We start from the raw sequence: 24,044 nt of genomic DNA, 5'->3' as shown, positions 1-24,044 counted from the left end.
TTGTTCCCAAATGGTGGAACAAACTACCAAACTCTGTGCGTTCTGCTGAGTCCCTTTCTACTTTTAAGAGACAATTGAAGACTCAATTCTTCAGAGAACACCTAGGCACTTAATCTGACTCCACCTTAGGGGTAGAATAAGTCAGGTGGTCCAAAACCCAGCACTTATTTAGCGCTGACAAATTTAAAAAAAAAAAAAAGGGGGGGGGGGGGGGGGGGGGGGCAATTCTTCTGCAACTTGATGGCAACACCTTTGACCAATCACACTTGAAGCACTTTTTGCACTTACTACAGGTTTTTCCTTATATCTGAATTCTTGCTTGTGTTGTACGGCGCTTTGAACAAAAGCGTCTGCTAAATGAAATTGTAGATTGTAGAATAAAGACAGGGTTTTATCAAACCCTTTGCAATCCCTACCAGTACTCACTGACATACTCAACTCATATGGCAAAATATCTGGACACAAAGTAAACTTTTCCAAGAGTACTCTTTTTCCTGTTAATCACCTGCCAACAGTAACAGATTTTGGTCCCTTTCCATTTAGTCAAGCTAAAGAACGCACTTACCTAGGAGTAAATATCACTTGTCAATACAAAGACCCACATAGCCTTAACTTTAAAATCTTACTAGAACATAAAAAACAAGATCTGTCTCGATGGTCCTTACTACCAATCTCATTGGCTGGAAGAGTGAATACAGTTAAAATGACAATTTTACCACGTTTCCTGTATGTCTTTCAAATGATTCCTTATTTTTGCCTACATCTGTGTTCAAAGAAATAGATAATTTGATTTCTGCTTTCATTTGGAACATATCTGTGCCACGGATGAGGAAACGCTTCATGGAGGTGCCCAGGTCAGCAGGAGGCCTGGGTCTACCCAGTTTTATTTACTATTACTGAGCTGCAAACATAAACAAGTTTTTTTTTTTTTTTGTCTGCAAGTCCGCTCAAAAATGACACCAACCACTCATGGTGCCATTGCTTAAGCTTCATGTGCATTTTTTTTTTTTTTGGATGGAAAAAAAAAACAAAAAAAACAACAAACAAGTTAACACACTGGATTTCCACATGGGAAAATAATCAGGGTCCGGTCTGGGTAAATATGGAGTTGAATAGTAACCCAGCAGCTTTTCCTATTTCACTATTGAGTTCTACAACTCCTGTAGGGACGCCTCCTCAAATCCCTAACCCAGTATTTAAGCACTCTTTAAAGATTTGGTTCCAGTTTAGGAAACACTTTTGGATTAACCAGTTGTTACAAGATTAACCAGCTTGTTTTCTCCCCTGGTGAACAATCATCTCTTTCCACCATCTCAAACCGATTCAACCTTTAAAATGTGGCATAAAAAGGGACTGGTATTTTTTAAAGACTTTTTTGTAAAAGGTAAATTCCTTCCATTTGAAACACTACAAAAAAATAGAATATTCCTAAAACTCATTTTTTAGGTTCCCACAAATTAGAAGTTTTGTTAGTAAGTACTGTAGACCCCAAATAGCCCCAATTAAAAATGTTGTTGATGAAATCCTGGCCTTAAACCCTTATTTAAAAAAAAAGTAACATTTCGAAGATACACACTATGGTACAAAACATCAGTCCACCCTCATGGAGGAAGACAAAATCAGCATGGGAGCAAGACCTGAATATGGAACTCTCTGAAGAGTCTTGGCAACTTTGTTTAGAAAATATTCACACTTCATCCATTTGAACTTGACAACGCCTAATCCAATTTAAGGTACTGCATTGTCTACATTACTCAAATGACAAGCTTGCAAAAATATATCCTAATGTAGTCCAACCTGCACAAGATGTCATCAGAGTCAAGCTACTACAGGTCACATGTTTTGGAATTGCCAGACACTGAATAGCTTCTGGAAGAACATCTCTGAGGTACTTTCACACGTGTAGGAAATTAATAACACCTTCTCCATTCATTTCAATCTTTGGTTTTTCCTCCAGAAATCACTGTCCCTGCTCCACAAGCAAAGGCAATAGCCTTTGCCTCATTAATAGCCCGTAGACTTATCCTTCTTCAGTGGAAATCAGATAAATCGCCCTCTTTTGATGGCTGGATCAGAGAAATGCTTTCTATGCTGCAGCTAGAAAAACTTAGATATAGTAGAGCCAACTGCCTGGAAAACTTTAGAAAGACCCGGGGCCTCATTTATAAAGCTTGCGTACGCACAAAACAGGGCTAGAAAGTTATGTACGCCACTTTCTACACAAAGGTTGTGATTTATAAAAACAAACTTGATGTGAGAATATGCGCACCGGTGCGCCAACCTTGATGCTTGCTTATGCACATTTTGGAGACAGAGGGAACGGCAGTGCCGGAGGTTGAAGAGGTGAATTGAAGCCAGATTGATCTCAAACCTTTATTGTCATCACATATTAGACTTGTAAAGCCGGATAATCATAGACCCTCATTGTTGTAGATGTTCCTGTCGTGTGCCATTTGGCCTACGACTGTATTTGCAGAACTATGTTCATATATCAAACTTCCATCTTCAAATGATATAGAGCTGTGGATGGCACTGATTGATTACTGATCAGGACAAGGCATGTGACAATCAGTCCAATCGCTGACCAAGCGGATAAATAGCGGGTGACAGCCGTGCGTAAAGTGGCACAATGGATGCGATGGCATTGCTGGAAGTCACATAAATGGAAGATAAGAACGGAGAGAGATTTTAGGGATCACGGGGATTTCCTGGCCCATGATGATGACTGGCTAAGAAGCCGATTTAGATTCCCTAGAGCAGTGCTCTTGGATCTATGTGCTGAACTGGGCCCCACCGAAACCATGCCATCCTGGTACAGATACAGGTGCTAACCACTCTGGGGTTTCTGGCAACCAGCTCCTTTCAGCGGGAATTGTCCAACAGGTATGTGTTTTATATGAAAATATATGAGGTTACATTTGTTGTCTAAATCCTGTTTGGATCTGATATACAGTTAAATGATGTCCTTTAAGTCTGGGATATCACAACCATCCCTCACCGCAATAATGCCAGCTGTTTTGGATGGCATTATAAACATGACCAGTCGATACATCAGGTTTCCTTACACTGTGGGTGAACAGGCCAACATTAAATGGCAATTTGCAGCAGTGTCCGGTTTCCCAAATGTAATCGGCGTAACTGACTGCACTCATGTTGCTGTAAGGGCTCCGAGTGAAAATGAATTTGTCTATGTGAATTGAAAAAATGTACATTCAATCAGTGTACAAATTATTTGTACATCGGACATGATCATAACAAATTTAGTGGCAGGGTGGCCTGGGTCAACACATGATTCATTCATCCTGACACACAACAGCGTGGAGAAAAGACTGCAGGCCTTCGCTGCGTAAAATGCCGTGGATCAGCAGCTTATTTACATGCAGATACATTCATGAGTTACTTTGCATTGACCATCCATTCCATCCATCCATCCATTCTCTATACACCGCTTTAGCCTCACTAGGGTCCCAGCTGACTCGGGCGAAGGCAGGGGACACCCTGAACAGGTTGCCAGTCTGTCGCAGGGCTACATATACAATCAGACAATCACTCTCACATTCATACCTCAGTATATTTTTGGACTGTGGGAGGAAGCCAGAGTGCCCGGAGAAAACCCACGCATGCACAGGGAGAACATGCAAACTCCATGCAGAAAGATCCCAGGCCCACCACGGGATTTGAACCGGGGATCTTCTCGCTGCAAGGCAAAAGTGCTAACCACTACGCCGCTGTGCAGCCCAGGCCCGAATATTCGGATACCAAAATTATTATCCGGATACTGCTGTAGCGAACTAATATTCGGATATTCAGGTCCAGCCGTAGTTCACACATTCAGGTTCCTGGGAGTCCAGATCTCTGATGACCTCTCCTGGACAGATAACATCACAGCTGTCATAAAGAAGGCTCAGCAGCAGCGACACTTCTTGAGAGTCCTCAGAAAGAACAACCTGGACAGGAAGCTGCTGCTGGCCTTCTACCACTCATCCACAGAGAGCCTGCTGACGTACCGTGTTTCCACCTGGTACGGTAGCTGCACTGAGGCAGACAGAGGAAGGCTTCAGAGGACAGTGAAAGCAGCACAGAGGATTGTTGGCAGTCCTCTACCCTCCCTTATGGACCTCTACTCCTCCCGGTGCCTCCACAGAGCTCAGAACATTATCAAGGACAGTTCACATCCCGGTTCTCAGCTTTTTGATCTGTTGCCCTCTGGAAGGCGTTACAGATGCATTAAAGCGAGGACTAACACACTTAAAAACAGCTTCTTTCCGAGAGCCATTACCACCCTGAACGCTCACGTCTCGCACCCAGCCAACAAGTGTAACTGTGCAATATACACCACTGTCTCATTCACTGTTTATATTCACTCCTTATTTATACTGTACATATGTAAATAGACTGTTTTTGCACTACCTCTAAGATTTCCTGATACTGAAAAGGATAAGCTCTGCAATCTCGCTATACATTGTATTGTATAATGACAATAAAGAATATTCTATTCTATCTTTCCAGTCCAATACATTCTGATAGTTCTTTTATCCATTGATTAATAGAAGGAGCTTCCATGCTCTTCCAGTTCAAGGCGATGGCTCTTCTGGCATGCAACAGTCCCAAGTCCAACACTTTAGTTTGTTTCTTAGTATATGCAAAATCTTTGGGATATATTCCTAGTATACAAAGTTTGGCACAAAAAGGAATCTTGATGTTAAATAATAGGATTAGGAAAAAAAGTGAAATGAGATGATTTTGTCCTCCAATATTGACACCTGATATTCCCTCTCTAGTTCTCACTGCAACGGCCAAAGGTTCCAAAGCTAGTATGAACAGTAATGGGGATAACGAACATGCTTGTCTAGTTGAGTGCTGTAAACTAATGGGTTTCAAAATATTATTGTTAGTGAGAATTTGTGCAGTAGAATTTGTATATAAAAGTTTAACCCATTGAATAAATGTTTCTCCCAAAACAAATCTTGGAAGAAGTTTTAACATAATTCCACTCTATTCTGTCGAATGCTTGACATATGTCTACTGCCAGCATTACTGTATCTTTTGCTTCCCGTTTCTCAAGTAATATATTTAGAACACGTCTGATGTTGTGATAACTTTGTCTTTTTAAAAAAAAAAAAATCCTTGTTGATCGTCAGCAATCACGTTGGGCATATATTTTTCTAATCTTTTAGAGAGTACCTTGCATAATATTTTCATGTCACATCCCATGAGACTAATTCCCCTATATGACGAGCACTCTGTTGGTGGTTAGTTGGGCTTTAAAATAAGAGTAATTGTGGCTAATCTTAATGATTCTGGGAGAACATCAAGTTCAAAAGATTCTTTGAACATATTAAGTAGTGGCTGTATCAGCTTATTTTTAAACGTTTTATAAAATTCTACCGGTAATCCATCTGGTCCGGGTGCTTTGCCACTATTCATGTCACTTATAGCTTCTAAAATGTCATTGATTGTAAGTGGGCTGTCAAGAATCAATATATTTTCCTCTGATAGAGTTAGAAATGGTAGTCTGTCCAGAAATCCATTTTGGATTTCATCATGTGGATTACATTCTGATTGATATAACAATTTATATTTTCAAAAACTTTTGTTTATCTCTATAGGGTCTGAAGTCAAATTGTCCTCAATTGTTTTTATACTAATGATTGCTCTCTCAGTCTGTTGTTTGTTGATTCTCCATGCCAATAGTTTGCCAGCTTTTTCTCCTTGGTCATAGAATGCTTGTTTAGTCCACAAATAAACATTTTGCCACTTTATCGGTTGTCAATTTATCATATGTAGCTCTCATGGTTATTAATTTTTGTAGTTTTTCCAGGATCATTACTATTATAGAATTTGTTTTCTAGGGTCTTAATTTGTTGTTCTAATGACAGTGCTTCTTGGTTATATTTTTTATTTTGAGTGCTTGTGTAAATGATTATTTCTCCTCTAATATAAGCTTTAAAAGCTTCCCATCTTATACTGGCAGAAGTTTCTCCCTTATTATTTTCAAAATAATTATCTATACATTTTCCTACAAATTCAAAAAATATTTTATCCTTAAGCAAAAATGTTTGCAATCTCCATCTTTTTGTGTACTGTTCAACTTGACCTAATTTTATTTTCAAAGAGATCGGTTTGTGGTCACTTATCAAAATACTGTTATACCAACATTCTATCACATGTGATTGTAGTTCTGTGGATATTAGGAAATAATCAATGCGCAAATGACTTTTATGAGTTTTATGAGTTTTATGAGTATGAGAAACATGAATACTGTATGTTAGTAGAATTTGTCACTCTCCAGATGTCCTGTAATCTAAGGTCTTGTATGTAGTTATTAAGTAGCTTTCTTGTTTTGGCATGTGTGTTGTCTTTTTGAGAAGATCTATCTAGAGCTGGTTCCAGAGTGCAATTGAAGTCCCCTCCCATAATATACAGGCCCTCTAAAGAGGAAACTGTTAAAAATAGTTTTTAAAAAAAGGATGGGGAATCTTCATTGGGACCATATACATTTATAAAGTTTATTTTTTGTGACAAAATAGTTCCTTGTACAATGACGTACCTCCTGGCTGGGTCGATGATGAATTTGGATTTTTTTTAAATGGTATTGATTTAAGAATTAAAGTAACAACCCCCCTAGCGTGACTAGTGAAGAGAGCGTGAAATAACTGACCAGGGTATCTTTTGGTCAATACTTGAATATCTGAGGTGATTAAGTGTGATTCTGGAATGAATATAATCTTGCATTTTAAACATTTTATCCTGTTTAATATTTGTTTCACTTTGGCTAGTTTTCTCAATCCCCTGATATTCCAGCTTTTAACGATAGTATTCAAACTACTTCCTTGTTTGGGCCTCTCTATATTTGTATCGAGATTACCTAGGAACTTTTGGGACCTTGATATATACATATGCATACACTGCAGCAATACTGGTGCAAGTTCCACATACAATCTCTCTCTCTCACACACACACACACACACACATACATGTCTGGTTCTTATATCCCCGTGGGGACTTACCATTGACTCCCATTCATACCTAACCCCTAACCCTAACCAACACCAAAACAATGCCTAACCCTAAAGAAACTTTTTTGCACTTTTACTTTTTCAGTAACAACAGCATGGCCAAGAAAACACTGTTTCCCCCCGTGGGGACCTCATTTTTGGTCCCCACCGTGACGCGAGTCCCCACCGAGATAGCGTGGAGTCAGGTCAAAGTCCCCACCAAGTCCCCCATCGGTATAAACACGTACACACATACAGACACAGACACACACAGACACACACAGAGACACACAGACACACACAGAGACACACAGACACAGACAGACACACACACCACAAAACTTATTCTAAACATATCCCCACTGAACAAGTCAATTTCCTTCAGTGAAATGCACACCTCTTCCCTTTGAACATGGTGGATTACCAGAACGTTGATCCACAAAGTTGAAGAGCAACTGGTCCACGTGACCCCATCCATAACATTATTCCTCAACCGTTTTATTGAAGAGTATATGTATGAACCCTTATTGATAGCATAATTTTGTCTATCAGAACCTAAATCTTTACTGCCATCATCATCTTGAAATATATCTGAACCCACTTACTTCAGTGTGACAACAAGAACACACACATAATGAGTAATGTAACTGCCAACATTATAAAGAAAAACCTGCATATCATATGTATGCTCTCGGTGTCACTTGTTATTGATATGTGTAAGTCGTAACTTCTGAATGAAGTTATTCAGTCTCTACTCCATCTTGAGGACTTTTTCACAGTGAATCTTGCTTTTATACAGGATCCTCAGCTTGCACGGGTAGTACTGGAACCCCTGGAAGGCACTGATGTCGATAAAGTTCTTTGTCGCGGGTTGAAAGCCCTTCCGGGTACGTACCGTTTCCGCTGCAAGGTCCTGATTAAAAGTGATTTTTAGCCTGTCGTGTTTGATCTCCTTCTTTCTACTCTCCCGGTAGAGAAATTCCTTCTCTTGAAGCTGCGAAAACCGCACCAATATCGCTCTGTTTTGGTTTGGTCTCCTGGGAGCTGGCGTACGGTGTACTCTTTCTAATGTGAATATCTTTTGCTGTGACAGCCCCAGCCATGTTGGTAGCATTTCTTTTATAAAGTCAGTGAGTGGCCATGTCCCCTCGGCTCCCTCTCTTATTCCAAAGATACTCAAGTTCTTTATCCTACTTCGGTTCTCTAGGTCTTCGGTTTTTGCCTCCAGAAGAGAGATTCGTTTAATAGCCGATCTCAGGGCTGTTTCAGTTTCCTCCAGCGCTATTTCTGTCTCATCAATGCAGGTCTCAGCCTGGTCGATGTGGGCTGTGTTGCTCGTAACGTCTTCTTTTATCTCTTTAACTGAGTCCTTTAGTGTTGCGAGAGTGTTTGTCACATCCACCAGCTTCTGGTGAACAACATTGAATCTTGTTCCGAATTCTGACCTCAGTGACCTCAGTTCGCACAACACTTCTTCGATGTCAGCCATATTAGTACTAGCCGTGTTAGCATCTGAGCTACTCGCAGGGCTCAGCTGGGTTGGGTTAGCATCTGTCATTCGTCCACGAGTGAATAGTTCACACTGTTTTCCACCTAGTCACTTTGGCATGACCTCGCCACTTATTTCTTATGAAATGATAGCAGTTATAAGGGTTTCTTTTAAAACAAGGTTAAAACATGGTGTCAGAGCTCAGCCACTATGCTGTCATCTTGGTCACGTCGACTTCTGGTCCCCAATCTTGGTATTTTTAATATTCTAGTTTGCTCTTCATGAGAAAAAATATGTCACTCTGGTGTCAGTAGACCTGTCAATAATGGTGATTGTTCATTTGTTGCCAACTCCGCCTCTTCTGTGATTGTGCTCAGTCTCAGTTCAAAAACTCTGGTTTGACTTAGTGAGTTGACAACTAGCTTCTTAAGCTCACATATACCGTCTGTAGTTGTTAGGTCAAGTGAAACGAGATAGCATCAGGATACCCTTGGTATGTAGAACCTGCTTTGTAGTACAGGCCTCTGAAGATGAAGGACATCAGTTATTGCAAAATATTCTTGGGCACTATAATAATACCCAAAAAAGTTTACACAAAAAAGCAAACCTATATTCACACTTACACTGCAGGTCTCTGCCGAACCTGTCATATTTCTACTGGGCTCAGGAGCAACAGAGTCTACACTTAAAACCAGAAGGGAACATAATCAGCGAGCAGAAATAAAGTAAAAAAAACAACAACAACAACAACAAAAACAACAGTCAGGTCCATAAACACTAGGACATTAACACAATTTTCAGCATTTCTGCTCTGCATCACCTTTAGTTTGAGGGAATTTACATCCAAACCACATGAACAGTGGAGAAACTACAGCACATTTTAGAAGCTACAAATTTAGCTTAACTGTACCAACTCTGTCCAGAGGAGTTGTCAAAAATATAACCACAAGCTTGTCAGAAGCTTGTGGATGGGTACAAAAAGTGCCTCATTGATTTGAAAAAGGCCAAGGTACATTTACCCAATATTAGCATTACTGTATGTATATTTTTCAACACCAGCAGATTTTGTCATATCTCCTATCATATTGCCTATTGACTGATTTTGTGATAAAGATACATGAGCTTCAATGATTCTATAATTGAAAATTCTAAGTTCATTGAAAACTCAAGACTGCCTTGATATACATGGTACTTGCAAGTGTATATAAAATTTGCTAACAACTGTAGCCTCAAATGTGGGAATATTTAATTAAATAATCTAACATTTCATAGATAATATTTTAATATCTATAGTTTATGACAGAAAAAACTAACAAATCTGAGATGGTCAAGGAGAAGACCCTGAATTGAACTTACCGTACTTGATAAAGACAGTTGCGGAAACAAAACTGCCGAACAAGGTGCTACTTGGTTCAGCCTAGTTGGTATATGATGTTGCTACAGTGCCACCTGCCTTTTGCAAGGTGCTTGTTTTCTATTGGTTATCATGGCCATGTGATTAGGCTCTTAGATCAGAGTAGCCATTTTGTTTGTTTCAGTGCAGCATGTGCCTGTGTTTTGCAATCCATTGCATCCACCGCTGTTGAGCCTTGAAAAAGCTTTGTTTGTAAGTTCATTTTACATATTATATTTGTGTAACTCATATTTTTCGGATATTGTGACGGTTTATTTCATATTTGGTTGAATTTATATACTAATGCTAAAATTCATCTTTTTCTTGCATGTAACATGGTGACTTATTTTTAGCAGCTTTTGATGGATATTTTTGTGTCTATTTTTAGTTTCACAAGAAATATTGTTCCTGGCATTGTTACGGTGACAAAGATCTTCAGTAAACAAACTTCAACTTACTATACGTCTAAGTCATCTTTCACCTGCCCAGCAAGTGTTTAGCTCTCTGTCACTCCGTGAAGACGCGCACGTAGGGGACAGAATAGTGAAAAAACAGCATCACGGCAGGCTCAACACAGCAGGAAAACACCAGCTCTTCGTCCGCTGCTCACCTCAGCATACAAGATGGACAACAATGGAAACACGGAGGATCAGCAAAATGCTCCAGCTCGACCATCATCTGTTAAGTCGCATGTGACCAGGTCTGTTGTTACTTCATCTACTAGTTCTAGCAAATCCTCAGCTAGTTTAGTAGCAGCTAAAGCACGTGCCAGGGCAGAGGCAGCACGTGCTCGCTCTGTCTTTGTTAAAAAAGAAACCGAGCTAATGGTAGAAAAAGCTCAGCTTAAGGTAGAGGAAGTACGCATGGAGGAAGCTTTAAACGCATTAAAGCAAGAAAAGGAGGTTGCTGCTGCGGAAGCTGAAGCAGAGATTCTGGAAGCAGCTGTAGCACAACTGGAATCTGAAGCAGGCTCGCTGAACATTGCAGCTATTCCATATGAGTCCAGAGAGAAAAGAACAAGTGACTATATAGAATGTCACTCTAGAATGCAGTCTAGTCACCAGTCATTGTCCAGTTCTTGAGTCAACGCTGCACCTGTTCAACAACATGAAGCCCCTCAATCTCTGTCACTTCATGTTAGCAAACTTAATCCCACTCACGCGACTGGAGATGATCTGCACATCACTCCTGCACCTGTCAGGCACCACACCTCCTACTCTGTATGGAGGTAAATTTGTTTCTTTATTCCTCAATCGAAAAAAAAGTTGCTCCAATCGCAAAACATGTTTTCAATCAGAAAAAACTTCACTTCAATCAAAAAAAAACGTTTTCAATCAAAGAAAACTCTTGTTCAAACGCAAAAAAATATTTGAGACCCAAAAAATTGCATATAAACACGTTTTTTCTTTGATAGAAATTTTTTTGTTTTTGTTGAAAATACATTTTTTGATTGAAGTCATATTTTTGGATTTGAGCCATATTATGGGTAGGACATTTGTTTCTTTATTACTCAATGAAAACAAAAGCATCCTCAATCTCAAAAAATGTTTTCAATAAAAAAAGGTCACTTCAATAATAATAATAAAAATTCAATCAAAGAAAAAAACGTTTTCCCAATAGAAAAAATATTTGAGACTAAAAAACAAATGCATTCGAACACATTTTTTCTTTGATTGAAATGTTTTCATTATTGAATTCAGTTTTTATTTGACTGAAAATATATTTTCTGATTGAAGTCATATTTTTGGTTTTGAGCCATAAAATGAGTAGGACGTTTGTTTCTTTATTACTCAATCACAAAAGATATAGCTTCAATCAAGAAAATTATTTTCAATCAAAGCAAATAAAAAAGTGTTCGGAGTGTTTCGACTTTGTTTTGGCATTCAAACACCTTTTTTCCGATCGAAGTGAAAAAAGTTTTGAAGCCTGTTTTTTGCGATTGAATCATTTTGACACAAACATCCCACAGTGGGCGGATGCTTCTCCATTGGTCGGGCATGTTTGAGTGACAGGTGTCCACACCAATGACGAATCTCTCTCCAGAAGAAGCTACTTGTGTGCGGGGAAGTCAGTCTTTTCTATAGTCGTATGTTTGTGCAGCTGACACTGCATCTGTGGTTGCAGGCGCAGGCCACTACTTATTCCACCACCAGCTGCAGTTGCATTGTAGTATCCACGATACTGAATTTACTGTGAGTACAATGCCCTCAGCACACTTCATATTATAGGCTATATAAACACTGTTAAACACGTTATATTAACCCGTTGCACTTCAGTTGCGCTTCAGTGTCCCACCCGCGGTTCACTTTGAGATCTGCATAAGCAATTTGCTAAATGTCTGAAACTGCAAACATGAATATACAAACACTATACGCCGATGGAAAGCTCAGATTCTCATGAATCCGCCGGTATAAACCATATAACGTGCTTAACAGTGTTTATATAGCCTATGATATGAAGTGTGCTGAGGGCATTGTACTCACAGTAAATTCAGTATCATGGATACTACAATGCAGCTGCAGCTGGTGGTGGAATAAGTAGTGGCCTGCGCCTGCAACCACAGATGCAGTGTCAGCTGCACAAACATACGACTATAGAAAAGACTGACTTCCCCGCACACAAGTAGCTTCTTCTGGAGAGAGATTCGTCATTGGTGTGGACACCTGTCACTCAAACATGCCCGACCAATGGAGAAGCATCCGCCCACTGTGGGATGTTTGTGTCAAAATGATTCAATCGCAAAAAACAGGCTTCAAAACTTTTTTCACTTCAATCGGAAAAAAAGGTGTTTGAATGCCAAAACAAAGTCGAAACACTCCGAACACTTTTTTATTTGCTTTGATTGAAAATAATTTTCTTGATTGAAGCTATATCTTTTGTGATTGAGTAATAAAGAAACAAACGTCCTACTCATTTTATGGCTCAAAACCAAAAATATGACTTCAATCAGAAAATATATTTTCAGTCAAATAAAAACTGAATTCAATAATGAAAACATTTCAATCAAAGAAAAAACGTGTTCGAATGCATTTGTTTTTTAGTCTCAAATATTTTTTCTATTGGGAAAACGTTTTATTCTTTGATTGAATTTTTATTATTATTATTGAAGTGACCTTTTTTTTATTGAAAACATTTTTTGAGATTGAGGATACTTTTGTTTTCATTGAGTAATAAAGAAACAAATGTCCTACCCATAATATGGCTCAAATCCAAAAATATGACTTCAATCAAAAAATGTATTTTCAACAAAAACAAAAAAATTTCTATCAAAGAAAAAACGTGTTTATATGCAATTTTTTGGGTCTCAAATATTTTTTTGCGTTTGAACAAGAGTTTTCTTTGATTGAAAACGTTTTTTTTTGATTGAAGTGAAGTTTTTTCTGATTGAAAACATGTTTTGCGATTGGAGCAACTTTTTTTTCGATTGAGGAATAAAGAAACAAATTTACCTCCATAACTCTGCAGCACGTAATATGAATCAACCAACCTCCCAACGTTCAACAGAGACACAGTCACCCATGAAGGGACCTCACAAACACAAAACCCCACTCATAACACAGACGCCGCAGCCACATGTGCCTGACTACACAGGTATGAACGACTTTGCTGCTTACATGGCTCGACGTGAGCTTGTAACATCTGGACTGGTCAAGTTTGATGACAGACCAGATAACTACTGGGGATGGAAATCAACCTTTACAAATGCTGTACAAGGACTGAGACTTACCTGCAATGAAGAACTTGACCTTCTGGTGAAGTGGTTGGGTCCTCAGTCATCAGAACAGGTTAAAAGAATCAGAGCCGTTAATGTCAGTGACCCTGTAGCTGGGCTCAGGATGGCATGGATGCGTCTGGAGGAGAGTTATGGTTCACCTGAAATAATAGAGAAGGCTCTTTTGGACAAGCTTGAGAGGTTCCCGAAGTTCGGAAATAAAGACCCCCGCAAATTAAGAGAACTTGGTGATTTGTTGAGGGAGTTGGAGTCAGCAAAGCATGAAGGTTACTTACCTGGACTTGTCTATTTGAATACATCTCGTGGTGTTAACCCAATAGTGGAGAAATTGCCGTATACACTCCAGGAGAAATGGATGTCACAAGGCAGCATCTATAAAATGCAGAACCAAGTCCAGTTTCCACCATTCTCATTCTTTGTGGATTTCGTCGTCAGAGAAGCTCAAATCCGTAATGATCCAAGTTTCACGTTCAGCTCATCTAGCATAACAGCGGTGAAGTCAGACACACTTGTAAAGAGGTATGCATCCTCAAGAGGTCATGTATCATCACACAAAACAGAGATCACACCAGTATCTACCGCAAAACCTATGGAGACCTCTAGCAACAGCAGTAACCTGGATGTCAACAGACAGTGTCCTATTCATAGGAAGCCTCATCCTCTAAAGCGATGCAGAACCTTCCGAGCTAAGACAATAGAAGAACGCAAAGCTTTTCTTAAAGAGAGTGGGGTTTGTTTCAGATGCTGTGCATCAACCGATCACATGGCTAAGGACTGCAAAACAGTTATCGAATGCAAAGAGTGTGAAAGCAATAAACATGTGACAGCTCTTCACCCAGGACCAAGTCCATGGACCGTCAAAGAGCCAGATTCAGAGCATGGCGGGTAGGAAAAGCAGGAAGGGTCTCCTGACATCATTTCCAAATGCACAGAAGTATGTGGAGATGCCAACACCTCCCGCTCTTGCTCAAAAATCTGCCTCATAAAGGTGCATTCAAGGGAGCAACCAAGCAAATCAGTAAAGGTCTATGCTGTACTCGATGACCAGAGTAACAGGTCCCTTGCTCGGTCCGAGTTCTTTGACCTGTTTAACCTAGCAGGCTCAGACTCTCCCTACACTCTTCGCACCTGTGCTGGAGTTACAGAGATGTCAGGAAGAAGAGGAACTGGCTTTATTGCTCAGCCATTGGATGGAAGTCTCAGCGTGCCTCTTCCCACTCTCATTGAGTGCAACCATATGCCGGATGACAGGCCAGAGATACCCACTCCTGCAGCTGCAGAACATCACTCCCACCTTGCACCTATTGCTCACCTGATCCCTGAACTTGAACCTGATGCACAGATTCTCCTGTTCCTTGGCCGGGACGTCTTGCAGGTCCACAAGGTGAGAAACCAGCGGAATGGGCTGAACAATGCCCCATATGCCCAAAAACTCGACCTTGGCTGGGTTATAGTTGGGGAAGTCTGTTTAGGTGCAGCACACAGGCCTAAGGGAGCCAGCACTTACCGGACTCATGTTTTGGAGAATGGACACCATTCTCACTTCAGTCCATGTCCCAACCACTTGGTTTTGAAAGAGAAATTCACAACAGATACAAGTAGCAAACCTCTCATCTCTCATAACCTAAACTACTCTCATTCTTCTGACAACATAAATCAGAACACTGGATATCTTCCACAGGAAAGCAAGATCTTTGAAAGAACAAAGGATGACAACAAAGTTGCTCCATCCATTGAGGACAGACATTTCATTCAGCTGATGGATAAAGAGATGTTTATGGATGATGCTAACAGTTGGGTGGCTCCACTTCCCTTTCGCACACCAAGGCCACGCCTTCCCAACAATAGAGAGCAAGCTCTCTCCCGTTTCACCAGCCTTTGCCACACTCTTGGAAAGAAACCTGTCATGAAGACTCAGTTTCTCGCTTTCATGCAGAAAATCATGGATCAAGACCATGCTGAATTAGCTCCACCTCTGCGTGAATGAGAAGAGTGCTGGTACCTTCCCAGTTTTGGTGTGTATCATCCACGCAAACCTGACCAAATCCGAGTCGTGTTTGACTCCAGTGCTTCACATCGGGGCATCTCACTCAACGACATACTGCTGACAGGTCCAGACTTGAATAACAGCTTGCTGGGAGTACTGATGCGGTTCAGGCGTGAGCAGATAGCTATCATGGCAGACATTGAACAAATGTTCCACAGCTTCATTGTCAGGGAGGACCATAGGAACTTTCTCCGGTTTCTGTGGTTTAAAGACAATGATACCACCAAAGAAGTTGTGGAATATAGGATGAAAGTTCATGTGTTTGGTAATCGGCCTTCTCCGGCTGTTGCTATCTATGGGCTCCGACGAGCAGCTCTGCATGGAGAAGATGAGTTTGGTGAAGATGCAAAGCAGTTCATATACAGAGACTTTTATGTTGACGATGGGCTTAAGTCACTTCCATCTGCAGCTTCAGCCATCAATCTACCGTATTTTCACGACTATAAGGCGCACATAAAAGTCTTAGATTTTCTTCAAATTGTGCGGCGCGCCCTATGGTGCAGTGCGTCCTGTGTGTGTTGTTGTAAGGCGGACGTAGACCAGGTGGTTTTTTCCACGCATCACTGTCGCTGTTGATCTGTGACTCTATGCGTGCCCATCTCACAGCCGATGTGAAAAAACAAGTGAAGCAAATGAACTCTGCGCTTGCTGTCATTCCGGGAGGCCTGACAAAGGAACTCCAACCGCTGGACATCGGTGTGAACCGGCCGTTCAAAGTAAGGCTGCGAGCGGCGTGGGAGCGATGGATGACCGATGGGGACCACAGTTTCACTAAGAGTGGAAGGCAGCGCCGGGCGAGTTACGCCACAATTTGCCAATGGATTGTAAATGCTTGGGCTAACGTGTCTGCTGGCACTGTTGTTCGAGCTTTCGCAAAAGCCGGCATCATTTCCGAGGCGCCGCACGGCACGAAAAGTGACTCTGACAGTGAAGAAAGTGAACCTGGCATGTTTGATGGAGGTTTAGCGCAGCTGTTCAATTCAGAAACAGAGGATGAGGACTTCCATGGGTTTGATTGATGACGATTACCGGTAAAAAAAAATGTGAATACCAAACTCAGTTTTGCTCCCGCTCTATTTTTAAATACGCACACTTGTGTGCTTGTTTTATCCGTGTGTTTTACCATGCCCGCGACTATTGATGATTAAAAAAATGTTAGTACTTTGTAATCAATACTTAAATAAAGCACAACCAAACTCAGTTTTGCTCCCGCTCTATTTTTAAATACGCACACTTGTATGCTTGTGTGCGTGTTGTTGTTGTAAGGCCGACGTAGTAGAGGACACCATGAGAACGTTAAAGGGGGAAGTGTGGGCGTGGATTGTATATAAAACCCTCGCCTTATGATCAGGTGCGCCTTATGTGTGTGTTAAATACAGTAATGGCACACATAACTGAGAATGCGCCTTTTGGTACAGTGCGCCTTTTGGTCGTGAAAATACGGTATTGAAAGCAGCCCAAGATATGCTTGCAGTCTCTAACCTGAGACTCCACAAAATAGCATCCAACTGCCAAGCTGTCATGGAGGCATTCCCATCAACAGATCATGCAAAGGATTGGAGGGACCTTGACCTGGACACCAACTCACCCCCTGTGCAACGCAGTCTTGGATTAAGTTGGGATCTTAGGAAGGACGTGTTCACATTCCGAGTTGGGGACAGTGAAAAGCCATTCACGCGAAGAGGAGTGCTTGCAACTATTAATAGCCTCTTCGATCCACTTGGTCTTGTTGCTCCTGTTATCATCCAAGGGAAGCACTTACTACGACAGCTCACAAGGGATGTCAGCGACTGGGACACCCCTCTCTCAGCAGACAAGGAGGCTGAATGGATTATTTGGAAAGACTCTCTGCAACATCTAGAACAGCTTGAAATTCCTCGAGCCTACACCACTGCCTGCCTCTCTACTGCTCAACATACAGAGGTCCACATCTTTTCAGATGCCTCTGTTAAAGCCATTGCAGCAGTGGCATATCTTAAGGTGGTTGATGGAGAAGGGAAATGCCACATTGGTTTCATCAGAGGAAAAGCCAAGTTGGCCCCAACATCGGTCCATACTGTTCCAAGGCTTGAGTTAGGTGCTGCTGTCCTGTCAGTAGAGATTGCTGAGCTGATTGTGAGTGAGCTGGACATCAAACCCAACAATCTTCACTTCTATACTGACAGCAAAGTAGTGCTTGGATACATCAATAATGAAACCAGGAGGTTCTATGTGTATGTGAGCAACAGGGTGGAACGGATAAGGAAATCCACTTGTCCGGAGCACTGGCATTATGTCCCGACCAGCCAGAACCCTGCAGATATTGCCACCAGGTCAGTGCCTGCTGCTCGGCTCTCAGACACCATCTGGTTTACAGGTCCGGATCTCCTGAGACATTCGGTGAAGAGCAATACCACCGAAGAAGAATATGACCTCATAGACCCAGACACAGATGTGGAGGTTCGATGTCACACTGTCACAACGACAGAATCTCATAGAGGCCTTGGTTCACATCGATTTGAAAAGTTTTCCACATGGCAGTCTCTTGTCAGAGGTATAGTCTCCCTCAGCCATGTTGTTCAGTCCTTCCGGGCAGAGAAAAACAGTGGCAATCAAGAATGTAGTGGTTGGCATCATTGTTTGAAGCCTCACACAGCTGATGCATTGGCACAAGCAAAGACCACCATCATTGGATGTGTGCAAAAGGAGACATATCAAGCTGAAATATCTTGTTTGGAGAAAGGAGAAGCCATTCCTAAAAACAGCCCCTTGAGAAAACTCAACCCTGTTCTTGATGACCACTCCCTCTTGCGAATAGGTGGTCGGCTGCAGCATGCATGTCTTGACATGGAGGAGAAACATCCTCTAATCATTCCTGGCCAAAGTCACATTGCTACCCTGCTGATTACTCATTACCATGAGAGAGTCCAACATCAAGGCAGAGTCTTCACTGAAGGAGCAATCCGCACAGCTGGTATCTGGATCATTGGAGCAAGGAAGCGCATTGCCAAAATTCTGCGCAAGTGTGTCACATGCAATAAACTACGTGACAAGCCATCAGAACAGAAGATGGCGGATCTCCCATCTGACCGACTAAGCATGGAACCCCCTTTTACCAACATAGGCCTAGATGTATTTGGCCCCTGGACCATCGCCACTCGTCGCACCAGAGGAGGGGCAGCTAACAGTAAAAGGTGGGCAGTACTCTTTACATGCCTTAGCATACGTGCTGTGCATATTGAGTTGATAGAGTCAATGGACACATCAAGCTTTATCAATGCTCTACGCCGCTTCTTTGCTGTGCGCGGTCCCGTAAAGCTGATCCGATCTGACTGTGGCACAAACTTTAAAGGAGCCTGCAAAGAGTTGCAAATTCTCCTGCAAGATGAGACTAACATCTCCAAGTATCTTAGTGAGGAAGGATGTACTTGGCTGTTTAATCCACCCCACTCTTCCCATATGGGGGGAGTATGGGAGAGAATGATTGGGGTTGCAAGACGCATCCTGGACTCAATGCTTTCTCAAGTCAGCCCGACACATCTCACTCATGAAGTACTTTCAACCTTTATGGCTGAAGTTTCTGCAATAATAAATGCAAGACCCCTCACAACCATCTCGACTGATGCAGATTCACCTTGTCTTCTGACTCCAACAAAGATCCTGACACAGAAAGTTTGCACCCCTCTTCCTCCTCCAGGATCATTTGAAAATGCTGATTTATATCGTCAACAGTGGAAACGAGTCCAGCACGTGGCAAATGCCTTTTGGGAAAGATGGAGGCGAGAATACCTCTCCACTCTTCAAACCAGAAACAAGTGGCAGGATACACATCCTAATGTCAAGGAGGGAGATCTAGTTCTACTCAGAGATGCTCAAGTAAAAAGGAACCTGTGGCCAATGGCTCTTGTCACCAAGACGTACCCTGGCAAGGATGGAAAGGTCAGGAAGCTTGAGTTGAAGGTCACCAACGATGGGACTGTTAGAACCTTGCTCAGGCCCATAACTGAAGTAGTTGTTCTCCTGTCTTCTTGACCTTCAACCATGGACAGTTCCCTGAGTTATTTGCTATTTTTAACATTTGTTTAGCAATTAAAAGTGTTATTGCATGCAATACCAGACGGGGAGTATGATGTTGCTACAGTGCCACCTGCCTTTTGCAAAGTGCTTGTTTTCTATTGGTTATCATAGCCATGTGATTAGGCTCTTAGATCAGAGCAGCAATTTTGTTTGTTTCAGTGCAGCATGTGCCTGTGTTTTGCAATCCATTGCATCCACCACTGTTGAGCCTTGAAAAAGCTTTGTTTGTAAGTTCATTTTACATATTATATTTGTGTAACTCATATTTTTCAGATATTGTGACGGTTTATTTCATATTTGGTTGAATTTATATACTAATGCTAAAATTCATCTTTTTCTTGCATGTAACATGGTGACTTATTTTTAGCAGCTTTTGATGGATATTTTTGTGTCTATTTTTAGTTTCACAAGAAAGATTGTTCCTGGCATTGTTACGGTGACAAAGATCTTCAGTAAACAAACTTCTACTTACTATATGTCTAAGTCATCTTTCACCTGTCCAGCAACAAAGTGTTTAGCTATCTATCACTCCGTGAAGACGCGCACGTAAGGGACAGAATATGGTAAGCTTTGCTCACATAGATATTTTTTTTTCTTTGTACACAATTTTTTTGCACAACGACTCAGAGAAACAACTAATAAGCACGCTTTTTTTTGTTTAAAGTTATTTTTTGGCTTTATGTGATAGGTGAAGTGAGAAACTGACTGGCAACGGGTGAGAAGAGTAGGGGGAAGACATGCAGCAAAAGGATGCGAGCGGGAATCGAACCCAGGCCATCGCGTCAGGGATCAGCCCCTGTAGATGGATCACCCGCTTAAGCGACTGAGCTATACAGGCGTTCTTGGCTGTAGTTTTTATTGTCGTTTTGAAACAGCAACTTGACAAAGGTCGCAGAACGTATATGTCACTACGTCATCGATACGTGAGGAGTCAAGCATGCGCAGAATGACCGGAATTAACTAAAGTGGAATTAACTGTATACATGGATAGACCGTACAAAGGAATTAATTTATTCGGAATTAACATCAGAATAAACCAGGTAGTTTATTCGGAATGAAGTTTATTCAGAATGAACTTTTAAATTCGGAATTAGGTGCTTACAGGACATTTTTAAGTGGAATTAACTTTTATTCCAAATGAAAGAGGAATAAAAAGTCCCATGTAAACTCATGGACTATCAGGCCTACAAGGGACCAAATGGCTGCTAATAAACATTTGGACGGATTCTTGAGCCACTGAAGTTGGGCTTAGGAACCTAGACGACAACTTCAAAGACATTCCACTCACTGACATAGGAACTCAAAGGAACAAAGTAACAGCTGATATTAAATAAATGTGTAATTTAGAGGCCAAGCCAATTGATAAAAAATATGAAAAAGTAAAATAAAGCACAGAGTTGAGGCACTCATTCAGCCACAGACACTGCACAGTGACTTTCATAGGTGTAGCCAATAAAACTCAGAAAGGACATCCTTTCGATTTGCAAGGAGTTGTCCAGCATCAGTATTTCCATAACAATTTGCCATTGTTGCACAGTGGCATAGTGGTTAGCACTTTCGCCTTGCAGCAAGAAGATCCCCGGTTCTAATCCCAGCCTGGGATCTTTCTGCATGGAGTTTACATGTTCTCCCTGTGCATGCGTGGGTTTTCTCCGGGCTCACTCAGGCTGACTACTGATGGCCTGGTGAGCTGAGCAGCAGGAGAGGTGGTAGGAGAGGCACCGATCAGGTTCCAGCTCCCCCTGTTAATGGCACAGCATGTTTTCAGACCATGGACAATGACACACATGAAAGAGGTGACTCAAACCCTGCTTACAGTTGAGGACATGCGGTGAACTGAATTTTTCTCTCAGCTCAAGGTGCTGGCCCACCAGTTCCTGCCTTCTATCCAGGAGCTGAAGCAACTGCTGGGTTTGAAAATGGGCCTGAAATGGAGCCTTTCCAAAGGGATTTACAGAACAATGAGTGGGCATACAACTCATCCAATAGGGGAGCCTACAGGAGCTACTGGAAGTAGCCATATGACAGAATACAAGCATTTTTTGTGAGATCTGAAGAAGACAGTCTGTTAACTGTCTATTAATATCTGGCTTGGCTGACCAGGGCTGAAACAGGTGAAAAGGTATGTCATCCATGCTAAAACAGTGTATTAATGAAAAAAACAAACAAACAAAGTCAAGCGAGAGGAAGAGACAATAGCTAACTGTGGCGACGGGCGTGGGAGAGCTCAGCTGCAGGGGAGAGAGGTGTGGAGGAGTGCGTGGAAGCAGCATCAAGGTAATTGGCACAGGTGGTAACAATTGGCTGACCTGATTACCTCCGCAGTAGCAGTCTGGAGCGGAGCATAACAGACGGGTGGACAGAGAAGAGAGGGACACGGATGAAAGGAGGAACTGAGACAGAACAAGAGCTGCTGTGGAGTGAGAGACGGTGGAGGCTGCTTATCGGCGAGCGGCTGGGAAGTGAGAGACGAGGAGCGCTGCTTCTGGGGAACTGACAGAGGCGGAGAGGATTCACCGGACAAGGTCTGGTGAGGCACCGGGCGAGAGAGAGACTGAGTGGTTGTGGGAGTGGGAGTAAAATAAACTGTGTTACCCTGACAATCTGCCGTTGTGTGTGTATTGAGTGGACCTACTGGCAGACGACCTGTCACACTAACCTTCAGATGGCGTTCAGACGATGAGGACTCTGATTGGTATCGAACCTACAAGGCTAATTATCCTTGGTGAAGTTGTCAGATGGTACAAACTGGCACTCAACAGTCACTGGTGTGGCATTCTTTACAGACATTCTGTGGGCATGGGCAGTAGCCATGCCTACAGTAGACATCACAACACCCACGCACTACTTAACTACCAAGCTAACATACTGGAGCCCCCCACTTGCAGTGTAAGTTGTGGTATAGGAAAATGACATAATATGGTAGAACATGGGAGCTTGAATGTCGGAAGATTGGCTTGAAAGTCAATTTTACTGGATGCTTGTTCATGTGAACATCTGTCTCATCTACTCTTACTTGTATCAGGAGGCCAGGTTGATCCTGCTGCCTTGGAGTGCCTCTTAAAGAACTACAAAACACTATATGGACGAACAGTGTTGTAAAATATGTAAATAACAGAATTTGGGATAATCACAAAAAAAAACTGATGTAACATGTTACATTGGCAAGATCATTTGACAAGAGTGTCTTTCAGACCATCTCTTAGTTCTGCAGTATTATACAGTACTGACACGTGAGCATGGTGGGTCTTACCTGAGAGGTGGCCAGCAGGTGTACTGGGCTTGGTGCTAGAGTCTGGTTTAGTTCACAGTCGAGGCCCAGAGAAGTGAGAATCTCTGTCAACACTTCACAACGCAGTGCGTTGCTGAGCTTTTGTGTATCAAAATCTTCTGGCGTCAAATTCTGACAGTCAGCTGCAATTTCAAAGTGGACCTGCAAAGACAAATAAAGAATACATGTACTGGAACATAAACTTGTAATGTACCGTAACTGTTAGAATAGAATAGGCTGCTCCTTGCCAGTGGTCTAATCGATCCAAAGGGAAAGGTTGGCTTTCAGCAGGACATGAAAGTTTGTGGTATGTGCTGTGTAACTGGGACACTATTCACCGATCAGGTGCTGGTTCAAGTCTAATCTGGCAATCAGTGCTCAGTTTTATTTCATGCGTGCTCCGCCGGCCTCAGCTACTGGTTGAACTTATTGAGGGTCCACCTAGGAACCCTGAGACAGATCTTTGCACTCGATACCCAATCAGGGGAAAGTGACTGCCTAATGTGGACCCCAAAGCAGCATCCTGCACTAAGTCAAGGTGCTGGTAGGCCACATTCATGCTGGAAACAGTGCTAGCTAGTATTCCTTTTGTTCCTGGGGTGGGGCATCTCTGTCCCCCAGAGCCTAAGTGAGAGAACAGTGTACAGCAGGGGTGTCCAAAGTTGGGACTTCAGAAGGTGAAAACTTTCGCCTTCTTCGGAAGAAAGTTTTTGACAAAACTGTCAAGAAGGTATCTATTCATTTTATGTCTGACCAAAAGAACTCAAAACTACTGTATTAACAAGAAGACATAATGAACATTTTTGAGGGACTTAAATGGGACAAGTTGTGTGGAGTTACAACGAATGGCGCTCCAGTTATGACAGGCAAGTGCAAAGGTGCATGAGAGCAGAAGTGAGGCGGTAAAAATGCGCTGTAATACAGTGACTATCATCCACCAAGAAGCACTCTGTGCCAAGACAGTCCAGCTTAGTGATGTGATGGACACGGTTGTGAAAACGGTGAACGTAATTCAAGCACGAGGACTCCACCACAGATTATTTCAAATTTTCGTAAC

The 24,044-nt window shown here is 41.9% G+C and overlaps 1 protein-coding gene and 1 long non-coding RNA gene across 2 annotated transcripts in view; one reads left to right on the top strand and one right to left on the bottom strand.

The window, feature by feature from the left end:
* Positions 1–24,044, bottom strand: part of hlcs (holocarboxylase synthetase (biotin-(proprionyl-CoA-carboxylase (ATP-hydrolysing)) ligase)) — a 137,182-nt gene that overhangs the window by 71,246 nt on the left and 41,892 nt on the right. Inside the window, exon 5 of the mRNA XM_051937652.1 lies at positions 22,970–23,149. Within this exon, the coding sequence (XP_051793612.1) occupies positions 22,970–23,149 (180 nt within the window). The remainder of the gene's footprint in view (positions 1–22,969; positions 23,150–24,044) is intronic.
* On the top strand, positions 9,858–22,959 carry LOC127530577 (uncharacterized). The gene is made up of 3 exons (XR_007937152.1): positions 9,858–10,093; positions 10,269–10,580; positions 22,042–22,959. It is a non-coding gene; the product is annotated as an uncharacterized LOC127530577 (long non-coding RNA).

This window comes from Acanthochromis polyacanthus, chromosome 17, assembly GCF_021347895.1.
Source record: "Acanthochromis polyacanthus isolate Apoly-LR-REF ecotype Palm Island chromosome 17, KAUST_Apoly_ChrSc, whole genome shotgun sequence".
Lineage (NCBI taxonomy): Eukaryota > Metazoa > Chordata > Actinopteri > Pomacentridae > Acanthochromis > Acanthochromis polyacanthus.
Note: the sequence above shows the minus strand (reverse complement) of the source record. Positions and strands in the feature narration are given on the sequence as shown.